Source organism: Alligator sinensis, unplaced genomic scaffold (genome assembly GCF_000455745.1).
Source record: "Alligator sinensis unplaced genomic scaffold, ASM45574v1 scaffold675_1, whole genome shotgun sequence".
Taxonomy (NCBI): Eukaryota; Metazoa; Chordata; order Crocodylia; family Alligatoridae; genus Alligator; species Alligator sinensis.
The window spans coordinates 712,325-726,953 of NW_005842594.1; the positions used below are offsets into that span (position 1 = coordinate 712,325).

Consider the following 14,629-nt stretch of genomic DNA (forward strand, 5'->3'; position numbering starts at 1 on the left):
AGGTTGAGCCTGTTAGTGGGGGCAAACGTGCATTTCCCCCCCCCCCCCCCCCAGCAGTAAATGCCTAATTTGTCATTCAGTCCTGGGAGTCAAAGGCAGCTGGGTGTGATGCTGGCTGCATCAGTGCCTTGTGTGCTACTGGTTATAGAAACTGGTGTGCCTTAATTGTGCTGACCTGATGTGCCCAGTTGGCTCAGGTGGATCTTTGACATATTTGAGTTAAAAGTGCATGTGTCTTTTTAGCTTTATAGCAGGATAGCTAATATCTGCATAAGTGCAGCATTATGTCTCTTGCCCCAAGGGCTGCTTCCCCCACCCAACCCTCAGTAGAACTAGTGCCTTGTCTCCACTCAAGTTTTACAGAAGTTAAAGTATACCTTTTGTGTCATTGAAGGCAGCCTGGTGGGTGGCAGTCAGAACTGAAAAGGATGCATGTGCTGGCTAAGTATGCCAGAGCACTAGTTGGGCAGCTACAGGAGAGAGGTCCCCTGACTTGGGCTGACCAGATGCAAATGCTGTGTAACCCCTTGTGTTTTTCACTCAGAAATGTAGGTGGTTTCTGGGACTTGTATTTCCCTCCTTGTTTAGGAGGGAACACCCACTGTTGGAAGGTGCAAAATTGTCTCTCTTGCTATGTATTATATATATACTCTTGGAAAAGGGAAGAATTTGGAATGGAGTGGGAATTTATGGAACTATTGAGGTTAATGGTAAAACTCCCACTGGCTACAAAAGGAGCAAGATTTCATCTTTAGATCATCTCTATTAGCTGAGTATTAATCGTGCCAACTGAATTTAGATACAAAGTGCAAAAATAAGTGGGTTTAAGACTACACCAATTGTGTGTTGTTTAGGATAAAACTTATTTAACTATATTTGCTCTCTAAAGTGATATCCTTGTATAGTGTCTCTCTCTTTCTTCTATACTTGTATATTTATATAATGAGTTATTAAGTTTTAGTCTGTAACAACATTCAGGTTCCCTTTGGGATAAAAATGCTAACCAAAGGAATCCTCCACATCCTTTATACATCAGTCTAGATTTCATCACCTATCTAAAACTTGTTCAATTCTACTGAAGTTAATACTGTTTCTCTGCATTTTCACCCCTGCATTTGAGATCAGAATATGTTTCATAATTTGCTATAAAAGGTGTTTGTGACAAGCATTTTCCTGCAGTTTCCTTCTTGGAAAAAGGTTTGTTGCTTACCACTAAGCCCCAGGGTGTGTTTGATAGTAGCTACAGATAAGCATCTGTTGGCGCCCAGGGTTTTTGTATGTGAACATCAGGTGCAGTTATAAAAGGTGAATCTTTTCTGAACTTCTCAGCAGTTTTAAGAGCCACACAGCCCTGTTCTGCTCTCGAGAGTGCATCTGCCTTTGAGGGCAGCTCTGTTTGGATATTGTGAGCTCTGCTGTGTAGCTAAACTGGGTCCAAAACTACCGTAGAGTTTGAGCGAATTTGGATCTGACCTCATTTCTTAATCCAAACTCCATGGCTTGGGTCCATCTTTATAAACAAGCTGCCCTCCAAGACTTCACAATTAGAGACTGAAAAACTGCCCAACAGGAAACAGTTGGAAATTTGTGAGTCTCAAGGCAACTCCTGGCAAGTTAAAGGGCCTCTTTTTCTGGCTCTCACAGTAAATACAGGACTTTGAAGTTTCTAGACAGGGTTGGATTTTCAGCTGTACACATGCAGGAGTCCTGGTAAGACAGTCCTTCCAAACAGTCATGAAAGTCCAGCCCTGAGGAAGGAGTCCAGGGTCAGATGCTGGAATAAAAGTAAGCTGCTCCCCTCAGCTCTGCACGTGCATTACTTAGAGGCTCTGAGGTTGTCGTCTGCTCTTACTGAAGTGGGCGGCAGGCTTGCCATTGATTATGATAGTTCCAAAATGGGACGCTCCAGAAGTTTCTGTGGAGAATTCACTGACTGACTCCAGAGTGTTATAAAGTACTATTGTTATCTCAGATGCTGATAGTCTAAAGGGTTCCAGATCTGCTCATTAGAAGTGCTGAGATCCTGCAGCTCTGACTGCCACTGGGAGGCACCTTCTCATGTGCCCCATCCCTCTGAGAGTAAGTGCTCACTAAAGCAAGTAAAGGTCTAATCACTGGACCCTGGGAAAGCTCCTTAAGACACTGCAGCAGGGAAGAGCTTGCACCTGAGCAGGGCTGTTTGTTTTGTTTTGGCCTCCTTGGAATTCATGGCTTTCTTTTCTCTCCTCATTTGGCCTCAGGTCAGAATAATTTGGCAAGAATAACACGGAGGACAAGTGCTCCACTCTTCTAGCTGTTATCTTGTCTAATTACTAGAAAGCTTTCTGGACAATGGAGAGACTTATTCTAATCTCTTCTCCATTTCTCAGCCTACAATTTCTCACACTTGTCTTTGTCTTCTAAAATCACAAGCAGTGGGATTTAAAGGATGCCATGGGAACAGGAGAAAGAGCTGTTATAGGGAGCTGTTGACAAACAGAGCTTTTCTATGTCTTTCTTTACTTTCTTTTCTTTATGTCTTTACTTACATGAGGTTTTTTTATACTTTGGAGAGACCCAAGAGGAGTCCTCATGCTGCATGGCAATACTCTGCAGCAGATAATACAGGTAATGTGTATCTTCTCTCTGACTGTATCCCACAGAGAAACCTGTCAGCCTGACTTACCGATGTCCCTGTCGATTCTACGAGAGCAACGTGGCCAGAGCCAACATTAAGCACCTCAAAATCCTGAGCACACCCAACTGTTCGCTTCAGATTGTGTAAGTCTCAGAACATTTTTAAACGCATTGCTTAACTTTAAATGGTAAATGGGGTGAATATGGCAGAAGACAGGGCATGGTAGCATCTTAGGGTGCATCCCCACCAGTGGGAACATGCATTCCCAGGGGACAACTAGCAGCAGTGGTGCTAGTTGTCCCCGGGGAACGCCCCTGGGCTGGCCCCACCTGGGTTGGCCCTAGCAGCCTTACCTGGAACCCTGGGGGCCTCCTGGGGCTCCAGCAGTGGTGATCCAGACATGTGGAGCCTGGCTGGGAACCAGAGCTTGGCTCTGGCTGGCCAGAGTCCAGTTTTGGGCAGTGCATGCTGTTGCCATGTGCGCTGCCCTGGTTTCTTCTGGTGTGGGTTTTTTTTACACCAGACTTAATTAGCAGCACGGTGAACACCTGCATGTGTGATGTGCAGTTTGTGGTGCTGCAGATGGGTCTGCTGTGCCACAAACCACATGTGTACGCTCATCTGAATGCACCCTTAGAGACTAACTACTTCAGAGAGACGTAAGCTTCTGTAGGCGACAGCCTACTTTGTCAAAGTCTCTTTGATTTCTAAAGGTGTAACCCTGCCAAGACTTTTGCCTGACTTAAGACAAACATGGCTAACTATCTCTGTCTACTCATGAAGTTAATATAGGAAGCTAAGGTGTTCTAGGTTATCTCTGTGTCGGGTACAATATCAGATGTGTATGGCTGCCATCTATGTTTGTATTTACAAGGTGAGCTAGTCAGAAATTCCCAGACAAATTTTCTCATTGGAAAATAATTTCTGATTAATTAATTTGTTTTCTTTAAAGTGTTAATTTCCTTGACATTTAGGAGGAATGTGAAGAAAATCAAATATACATTGTTTTTCTGAATGAAATCCTCAAAATTTGAAAGGCAGATTTAGAGGAAAATTAGTTAAATTTATTTTTACTGACATTTTACAGCAAGGAAATAATTTTGCAACCAGACCTAAGTACTATTAGCTCCTGCTGCCCTCTGCATGAGAGAGAGAATCTCAACAACTTCTGAGTCATTTCCACACAGCTTCTTCTACGGGGACCTTCACTGATCCAGAGCTGTGTGGGGCCCTTTAAATTGTAACAGCTCAAAAAACAAACAAACAATACCTTCCACCCCCATGCCTATCCCCTGTTGCTTGGCATATTTTTGCATGCAAAACACCTTGTGCTTTAGTGAACATCCTCAAAAATGCAAATGTTTAGTCAAGGACACATTTTGTTTTGTGAACACAATTGCTTTTTCAGTTGAAAAATATACAGTATGTATGTACTTACTTAAAAGAATCCAGTGTAGATAAATCTTGCATATTTTCCTGCAGATGCCTCACATTTAATTGTTGTGCAGTACAGTGGGGAAAAAATTCGTCCAAGCTAGGGAATAATTTGCTTTTTGTGAAAGTAGGAAAAACAAGTGTGTTTGACTAGGTAAGATGTACAAGTAGGCAAGTCCTCTAATTTCCTTTGGAAAAAATAGCATGCATACATGAATTTATGTACTTCTGGAGCTACCTATTACTCCTTACAAGAGTCTCATTGTAATAACTTTGTGGGGATCTGGATTTATCTGTAGTAGTTTCAAGAAAAAGGTATTTTAGATTTGATGCCATATACATTTTTTCTCTTGATTAACGTGGGAGTGCAGTAATTAGAGGGGAATATGACTGTGAAATATTGAAATGGAAACAACCTGCATTTCAGCCTGGCCATTGTTTACAGTTTGTTAGTATATACAGAACAGATAATCCATTGTTTTTTCATGTTTTATTACTTAAGAGATGTTTCTAAAGGAGAGCCTGAACTTGAAATGTGCTAGAACCCAGGGTACATCTGCACACAGGATATGACACTTCTTAAAAACCTTTAAAAATAAATTCTAACATAGAAAGTTCCATTTTAGCAGAATTTATTGGGGCATTGAATTCAGTGAGCGCATGTTACAAGCATGTTTGATTTGTATAAATATTCAGATTACTTACTTTAGAATCCATCAGTTTTTGGATGGAAGAATCTCATTAGAATCCCATATTAGGAGTTTATGGGCCAGTCCTTAAGTTTTGAAGAAAGATTCCCATTAAAGCCAGTTGGCCCTAATCTATACAGAGAGAATGTTTGTAAGTGCTTTAAGTTTGTTACCATCTCTGTGCTCTGTTCCCATATAAGAACAGTGGGCTTGATTTGCCCTCACTTAACACTAGTATCACTTCACTGAGTTCAGTGGAGGTATTCTAGATTTACATTGCTGTGAAACACATCAGGATTAGATCTTCTTGGAACATTATTTATGTAAAGACTGCGGGATCAATTCCTTAGTTGTTCACATTTATGACAAGGACACGAGTAGACTTCAGAATTAGCAGCATTTTAGGTCTCTTACTTCTTTCATTTACTTAATTGACTTATGCAAGAAGGACTTGATTTTACAAGATGCTGAGCATTTGTGCCTCAATCCAACAAAGTAGTTAAGCACATGTTTAACATAGACATGAATGGTGCCATTGACATCAATACTGTTGCTGCTGTGGCACTGCAGAGCAGCTCATGCCAGTTGCCATTGTATTTGGCTGGAGGTGAAGCTCCTTAGCACTCGTAAGAAGTACTCAGTACCTAAAGGATTAGAGCCACGGTACACTGAACTTTAGATGAAATGCATGAGGTACTGTATATCTTGTTTCTACCTGACACATCCCATTTAACCTCAGGGTCAAGCTGAGATGGCTAGGTAATACTGCTTGGTTTTTAAAGGCTGGGAGATAAGAGTTTGGTCAGATAAGTGTGCAGAAACATGGGTCCTCATCTGTATTTAAAGTCTAAAAACCACCTGAATCTGCAAATCCAGGTCAGAAATTTCATAAGGACAATCTTTCTCAAGAGATTTCTGGTAATCCCATTTCAAGTGCTGACTAAAAAAAATACGAAAAAAGTTGCTTTCTGATGTGGCAGTACTACTAGATCATTCTCTGTCTTGGATCCTGAAATTCATGACCAGAACCTCCAGAAGGTCTGGTTCTGCTTTTGTTGTAAAATTGTATGAAAGTCCAGCTTGAGCAAGAGTCAAGGTTCACTGGGCTCAGCGACACATTCGTGAATGCGCTGTAATTACAGTGCATTAAGTTTAATTGATGTTGCTGCACATTAGTACAAATGAATAGTCTGTTTGTGATGTTAATGTTCAGCAGACTAAATCTACTGTGCATTAGCATGGATTTTTGCCTGCTGTACTAATGCGCAGTAGAATTACTCTACTGCATTCAAAGCGTCTCGTGTAAATGCACCCAGTGATGTTTGTTACCTACCATATCTCTTGCTTAAACTGCATGTGTTTTTCATTTATTTTAAAGTAAAATACAGTTCCCACATGCCCATAACTGATAGCAACTCAGATGCTAGTTATAAAATGTAGAATTTACGTGTTCATTCATACAGCACAGTAAAAGTCAATGAACCAAAGTCAGATGAGGAGCTAAATCCTGCTAGACATTAACAACATTCACAGCAGAATTTGGTTCAAGAGGCATTCTGTAGAACAGGGGCTTTCAACCTTTTTTAGTCAGTGTACCCCCAGTGGCTGGACACGGGCGGCAGGAAGGAGGGGAGTGACGTGCAGCCAGTTGCAGAGCAGCTGCAGCACGGGGTGGTGGGTGCGGCATGCAAGCTCCCCGCCCTCCCCGCATCTGGTCGCGGGGTGGTAGGTGGCAGCGCTCCATCCCTGCCTGCCTGCGTGTACCCCCTAGCCACTTCTCAAGTACCCCCCTGCTATAGAATGTTATCCCTTGCACTCATACTGCAACTCTTCTCTTCCTTTGGCAGTGCAAGGCTGAAGAACACTGGCAAGCAAGTGTGCGTTGATCCCAAGTTAAAGTGGATTCAGGAATATCTGGAGAAAGCTTTAAACAAGTAAGATGAAAAAAAAGGACTTAGCTAACACATCCCATGTTATTAAAGGGTAGAACTTTAAGGGCTGGTTTTAACTATGTGGACAAAGTATTCAGTGGAATCAGGCATTGCTGTCAAGATGGGTTTAGAGTTTTCCTAGTATGTATTATAACAGTGTTTTGTAGCATTTTCTGTATTTTCTACTAAGAGAGATTTGCCAGTATAAGGGCAAGAGATGTCTAATGAGTCTGATTTGGACTTCCCTAAATCATCCTTTTAAAAGAACAGTTCTCCCAAGGAAATTGTTGCCTTTATGACCCCTCTCTGCATGCCCAACGTGATCCATCATTACTTCAACATCTCTCTTATTTTAGTATCATTGGAGCTCCTTGTCCACTTTACAGTGTGAGTCTGTCTGCACAGGCAGCTGAGTGCGCATGGGGGTTAGTAGGCAAAAGCATCCCTCTTCTGGTCATTTCAAAGTCCTATTTTATATCTGCCAAGACAAGGTACATTGCTATGAATAAACCTTCTCCCACCCTGCCAGAGGAAATTCAAATGTATCTGGCAAATTATAGGCCTTTTTTCCCCTCACAGTAGTCAAATGTAACTCCCTTTCTGAGTAAATTGAATTGACTGTTGTGGTTAGTGAGCCCAGAGCTGAGACTATCAGTCATTTTTGTGCCAAAGGGGTTTTCAACCTTTCTCAGATTGGGGATGGATCCAGGGAATGGGGAAAAGAGCTCCTTGCTTGGAGAGGGCCCAACCCCATGAAAATCCAGCAGCAGCAGTTAGAGCAGCAAGGCCATTTATGCTTGCAGAATCCACCATAACCTAGCTTAATAACTTTTTGTCCCTCAGTAACCATGCCAGATTTTGTCCCAGTGTCTGCTAAAGGAGGGCTGCAATCCAGTCATTTGCAGAGGGGGAAAAAGCCCTTGAGTAAGGATGGGGGGAGGCAGAAGTATAACCCCCAGGAGGGGAATAATGTGATGCAGGTTGGTTGGTGCATTCCAAGTTGTCTTCATGAGCCAGAGATAGAAGTCTTTCCTGGTTGGAAATGGGGGCAGATTCCACCAGGGAGAGACAGATAGGGTCCTTCAGTGCCATGGGGTGGTGAGAGAGAAAGGATAGAAAGAAACACAGAAAGCAAATTGATAGCAATTCCAACTGGGCCAGCTTTTCCCATCTCATCTGATGCTCTGTGCCTTCCTCTGCTGCCAGCACTCTATTCTGTTTTCATTGGGCTGGAATCTCATCCCTCTGGTATGAATCTCAGTTGATTACACCGGAAAGCTTCTGGATTAAGATGTTGGTGTTACTAAGAGCAGCATGTGGTCCCCTTTACAAATTGCTGTTTTTTATTGAATCCAACAGAATTTTGACTGTATTAAGAGTCCCAGTTAAGGCTTGTATAGGCAGATGGATAGCTCAGCCAAAGTCAGTGGGGCTACTTGCACATGTGAAACAAGGAACAGGCTTAGGAGTCTTGTTGAATCTGCAGAATTTGGTCATTGGCTTTCATCTTACTTGTCTTAAGTAAGTGCACAATCCAGCTGGTTCCCATTCTTCTTTAATTTACACAAGTAAAGTTTGAGGTCATCTCCTTTGAAGTTGGATGGCCCTGAATCTGACCCCAGGTCAGATTCTGATCTTAACTACTCTGTTTTAATCCAGAAGTAACTCCACAGAATTCAGTAGATTTATACCAGGCTATAGATGAGAAATTGGTCCAAATTCTGTTAAATAAGAAGAGATCAAGTGTATATGTATGTCCTCTAATCCTACAATCATGGCTTGCACCAATGACACTTCTATGCTCCAAAGACAATCAGGGCTATCTATAAAATTTTCATGGGGCATGTGTTTGATATATTTTAGTGAACAGCGTTGACGTCTTCAGTTAAACATATTTCAGAATATATTTATAGTTCATCAAATAATTCATACATTTGAAATGGAGCCATATGAATGTTGGTAGTTTAAAATTGATATATCTATAAACTACTAACAGTTTGTAAAATAAATATATATAGATCTATGAATGTTAATTTAGCCTATCAGTTTCAAGCAGCCATATATTTTTTCACTTGTACTGAAATTGTATGAAATGTGACATTACACTATATGCACTAGCAATAAAAGTGACTAATTGTTTCATTCTACAAAAACCCTATTGTATGTGGGAATTTATTATTATTATTTTTTTTTGGTAAATTGCTTAAATTAAATCCAAATGTCAATGTTTCTTATTCCTTGTTGGTGCTTAGGTATTTTTATCGTATAATATTGTAGGTGTTGGGAAGAAAACGTTTTCAAATTACAGTATTGGAATTATTGCTTTGATTGTGAAATCAAAGATGGTTTTCAGTAGAAAAGCTTTTTGCTCACTCATTCTGCTTACCTTTATTGTGGCTTTATGTTCATTGTACCCTCATGGAACGCAGACAGAGCACTTCTACACGTTCATTAATACGCCTTAGATGCTACAGATATAGCTTAGTACTTCTTTAATAAAGTACTAACTAAATGCACAGTACCTAGTGTTACTGTGCAGTAGTGCCGGTGCATGATTATTTAATGGTGCTTACTGCGTGTTAGCCTAATAACACTTCTCAGTAGGCTATTGGTGTGGTTTTTGCTGTGACATGCTACTGTGCGGTGTTATTAGGCTAATGTGCAGTAAGCATTTTGTGTAGATGTGCCCACAGTTAGGTGAAATCAGTAAAATATATTAAAACAATTGGGAAGTGGGAGTTGAGATCCCCTAACTTTCTTTAAAAAATTGTGACATAACCATTGCAGACGTCATCATTCAATCCACAACCACTGTTATAGACATGGAGCAATTTATTCCTTTCATGAAGCTGTTAAATTATATTTCACTTTCAAATAGTCCTAGTAATAACTTACAGGATCAGTCCTGACAATCCTTCACTCTCCTCCTTAGTCCAGTAAAGATTTACAAAATTAAGCCTTCCAGAAAGGGGCAGATGTAAGAATAAATAAAGATCAGAGCCTGTTCCTCATTTGTCCATTGTCAAGTTAGTGTAGACCAAAATCCAAAGCTTATTTAAGCCTGAGATGTTGGAACTCATTAAACTCAGCTGTCAGTCTTGGCACAGGCAAGAAAGTTGATGAATTTGGCAAAGATCATTTAAAAAAAAAAAACCCAGAAAAGGCCTCACCCTGAGTAGACTGCTGGAAGGGAAAGGAAATTTGTCTTTGAATGGTCAGTTGTAATAGAAGCAAAGGATTGTTATGTTATTTTTAATCCTTTAAATCAATTAGTGGCAACTTTTTCTTTCTGATTGTCCTCATCTGTAAATAATAACCGTGTACAATCCACTGCGGTGAATATCCCCCCATGTTCCACTGAGCCCTTCCTGTATTTGTGTCACATGAGCCCCATTTTTTCAAGGTGCAGAGTGCTCAGAATTTCCACTGAAGGACCCATAACTCCTTTTCACTTCAATAGGAGCAGTGAATACAAAATCAAATGACTTACCTCCTTGCCTTGGTTCCCTACTGAATCTATTTGAAATGCTCTTAAAAACTCCTTAATTTGGTCAGTATCTTGACCCTTATAAAAATAAACAGCAGCAGTAACATGCCCGATTAGACCCATGCAAGTGTGTTTACGCTCCAGGAAGCAAAGATGGTTTAGTGATTAGGACATTAATCTATGATTAGGGAGACCTATGGCTGATGCTCTAACCTGTCACTGACTTCCTATTTGATCTTGGGCAAGTCCCTGTGCATCAGTTTCCCACCAGTAAAATAGGGCTAAGGACACTTTCCTAGTTCAGAAGGACTTTTGAGGATAAATGCATTAACTACAGTGAGGTACTCAGGACTGGTACGCGCTATAGGTAGATAGTCAAGGAATTGTGTTCTGATTTCATTTACACCAGTATAAAACTGGAATAATGGTATTAAGTGCCATTACATCAAGGATAAACTGTGGCCCTGCAGATCTAATATTAGAGCACTCATGACCCAGGGAGACTACTTGACATATGCTTAAAGAGCTCTTGTTGTATTTGTTCTGATTAATAATTAAAGCAATTCATTGTCTTCATGAAAAAAAAGGTGAGAAAAACTCAGCTAAAAGTCACAAAGACAATTTGTCTGGGAGTTCCTCATCACACTGTGGGCACATCTACATATGCCATTAATGTGAAGCAATAAACAGAAGAGCTTATTGCTCTGCAGTTTATTGATCCTGGGAAGCTCTGAGCGTGCTATTTACATGTATGCCCAGATTGTAGCACATTGAGCTGGGTCAGAGCAGCCCTGGCTGGCAGGGGGTCCAGGGGCTCAGCCTGCCAGCCCAAGGCTGCTGCAATCAGACTTAGTTTGCTGCGGAGGGGCTGGCTGGGGCACAAGGGTGTCGGCAGGCAACCCCAACACTGAAGCACCCTTGTGCCCCAGCCAGCCGGGTCAACATTTACACATGCGCTGCTGCGCATGAAAAAACACTGCAGCAGGGTAGTACTTGTATTTACAAGTACTACTTTGCTCCAGAGTTTATTAGTTTCCTGAGCCCTAATAGGGGCGCATGTGTAGATGCTGAGACATTTACTGCATAGTTAATTAGTCAATTGTGCAGTAAACATCTCATGTAGACCCACCCTGTTAGCGGTAAGAAAGTGCAGAGCATGCTGTGTTTTATCTTAATTGGCAAGAGGGTCTGGGGATTCCACACTGTTAAATGGAGAGCCAACTTTCTGCAGTGGCACATCCTAAAAATACGGGCCATTTGTCAGTGAAATAACAGCAATCCTATGTAAAACCCCAGGGAACATTCACATGACTGGGATTTCGTAATTTGCACTGTGTACAGTGACATGAAATAGCTCATTTCATCTTTGTTCTTAAAAAAATATAAAGCTTTTTAAGTGCTCTGTAGAGTTTGTATTGCACTTAAAATACTGCAAAGAGGCAAATAATAGCATCATGCTTTGTATTTACAGAGTACCTTCCAGCTATTAACTGCTTCATTTGCATAATATCCTTTTGAAGTTGGGTACTAGCCCCCTGTTTTCTAGATGGGGATACTGAGGCACAAGAATGGACAAGTGAACCTCACAAGGAGCCATAGTTAAAGCCAGGATAAAGATTCAGCAACTTCTGGCCTCAGTCATATGCTTCATGTTTTGTCCATGTGATAAAAGGTGGCAGAGTTAAGTAACAAGCCACATCTCTGGATTTTTCCATTGATAATTTCAATGGCAAAAACACTGGTGGGTGTGGCAATGTAGATATTTACATTGGCTAACAGTTGGCCTATTAAGAAAATGTCACTTGTTTTGTTGGAACTAGTAGATTAGGCCGAAATAAGCTAAAACTGGAAGAGAACTGTGTTTTTCATGATCCAGTTTCCATTTTATGATCAAGATACAGAGGTGAAAATTTTACTGTCCCGCTTTGATGCATGTATGGACCTGGGATTTTCAGTTCTGAGGAGAGTGGAATATTGGGCCTAAGATCTTGTGTCTTTTTGCAGGGAAAATTTTGATTAATGTTTAGCAAAACTGTCGCGGTCAGGTGACTGTTTGAGGCTAGTGCTCACTGAGTGGGCCAAGAGGGCTTCTGAGGGATCCTGGTGCCAGCTACACAGTTAAAATTGGATTTTATCCCATCTTTTCTTTCCTTTCCCCATTTTTTCTTCACTGCATCTCCCTGCCCACCAGTACTAGCTGCTTAGCCTGCATTATCTCTGAACACCTTACTAACTGTGATTGACATCAACTACCAAAATAACCACTGTTGCTGAACTCCCCCTCCAGGGTCCCAACAGCTCCTTTTGGAGGACATCATGGAACAGTTTTGCAAATAGTGGTTGGAGGGTTTGCAAAAGAATTGCCTTTGGTTTACAGTCTTGACACAGATTATTCACAACCCTTATTTGAGTATAATTGATAATGAAGACCTTTTCCTCCGAAATAAACCTTAATAGTATTTCACTCTGTTCTTCATCAACAGGAGGTTCAAGATGTAAGAGGCAAGCATTGTAAGCCGTCTGCAGGATTTCTTACTGTAGGACCAGAGAACAGATAACCAGTATTAGGGAACGAATACATTTCACTGTTATCATGCAGCACAAAGGCAAGGCTCCATGCATTTCCAAAGGCGCTTTTTTTGCACAAATTGGCTTGCTTTCCCAGTACTATTTTATGTAGTAAGATATGTTTGTTTTTAAGAAAAAACTTTTTATACAGTTTGGTTTATCATAAAGCACTGGTGGCAAATATGAATTTAAACTAACCCTACATGACTGTTTCTGTCTTTGATAATAGAGGCCCTGCACTAATTAGCAGTCACTTCTGGTTCATGCCGACTTCCAGGAGATTTTACCTAGCAGGTCATGAGGTGTGAAGTGCACTTAGATTATATAAATATACTGCAGGAATCAGTGCCACAAGAAGTTATTTCAGCCAAGAACACAGGAAGATTCTTAAGTGGACTGGACATGTGTATGAAAAGCATCCAGGCTTATATTGATAACCACCATTTTGGAAGGTGTTTTAAGCCTTATGTTTAAACTTCTGCACTACAGTCTTTCTCTAATGTTAGAGATCAGGATGAACCCCACGTGGCAGTAGATTTGCTCTTTTCTGTGACTGCAGAGTCTTACAACCTTCTACTGAAGTGGCTGATGCCGATCCCTGCTAGAGACAGGACACAAGTCTGATCTAATCTGACTGTTCCTATGTTCCCAATGACTTAACATAAAAAGAAATGGGCTTTCCTGTTTCCATATGCCAAACTGTTTTCCAGGCCTACATTAGAGAAAAGGGTACAGGAGAGGAACATTATTTTGCCTATATTTGCACAGCAGAGATCGGTATCTTCTGAGTGCACATTCAGTCAAGCATTCACTGTTCACAGGTGGGGAGATGCCTGTTTGCTGATGGTATGATCTAGTATCTAGAGCCATGGTTCCCAAACTGTGAGTCATGACTCCAAATGGGATCACAACATCAGCAGATGGGATCGCAGGGGTAGGGGACTGTGAGTTGGGAGTGAGGGGTCATGCCGAGGAAATGGGGCCATAAATGGGGTCATGCTGAAGAAAAGTTTGGAAACGCTGATCTAGAGCTTCATTTGCACAAGGGCATCACCCAGGGCAGAGAAACACCACCTCTTGAAACCCTTACAAAGCCTGTTATTTCTTCCCTGATTTGCACCTCCATAACCATTTACAAAAGTGCATAAAATGTAAAGCGTAAGGAAATAGCATCTCAGAGGCCCTGCAATCTTTTGATTACACTGTACATTGAGGAATGGGGAAAGCACGTCTTGTGAATGCAGCGTTTAGCAAAATACTTGTATGTGTGCGTGCTGTAAAAAATGTCCAGTGTTGCATCTATGTATTGGGGCAGATTTCTTCAGAAGGAATGTATTATACATGCAGCCTGTATTCTGTGCAAGGGCAAGAGTTGTTTTGCTCTGCAGTCCTCTGTTGCAAGTAACTTCAGTGCCAAAGAGAGAGTCTGTCCAACTCCAAACTGCTTTATTTTCTACTTTAGTCAATAGGCCCAGTTAAGTATTTTTCTTCCTACAAAAAGATGTTGCTTCTGTTATGGCCATGTCATCCCATTGGATTTTAAGCAGAAATTAATTAGAAGCTCTGCCCAAAAATTGAGAACATGATTATCACTTCTGCTCCACTCCTTTTTGTCTTGCGCACCATTAAATAACATGATCCTGTTATTTGTGGAAAGGCAGGAAGAACTCATGGGACCAAGATATCCATTAAATAACTCATTTTCTGTGTTGCTTATTTTATCTCAGGTCCAGATGCTTTCTTTGTACAAGCATCTGTAATTGTCATTGACTTGCCTGGAAATGAATGCAACAGTTTCAGAGGCAGGAATTACTCTGGGGAGTGTGTATAGGAATGCCTGTTTTGGCACACAATTTTAATCTGTCTTGCTCACAAGCTGGAAAGTGGACTCCTCACACACTCT

At 41.1% G+C, this 14,629-nt stretch overlaps 1 protein-coding gene across 1 annotated transcript in view; it reads left to right on the forward strand.

Annotated features, from left to right (window-relative positions):
- CXCL12 (C-X-C motif chemokine ligand 12) overlaps positions 1-14,623 on the forward strand; it is an 18,025-nt gene extending 3,402 nt beyond the window's left edge. Inside the window, exons 2-4 of the mRNA XM_006032927.3 lie at positions 2,643-2,760; positions 6,588-6,674; positions 12,642-14,623. Coding sequence (XP_006032989.1) covers positions 2,643-2,760; positions 6,588-6,674; positions 12,642-12,657 — 221 coding nt within the window. The 3' untranslated portion in view covers positions 12,658-14,623. The remainder of the gene's footprint in view (positions 1-2,642; positions 2,761-6,587; positions 6,675-12,641) is intronic.
- The last annotated feature ends 6 nt before the right edge of the window (positions 14,624-14,629 follow it).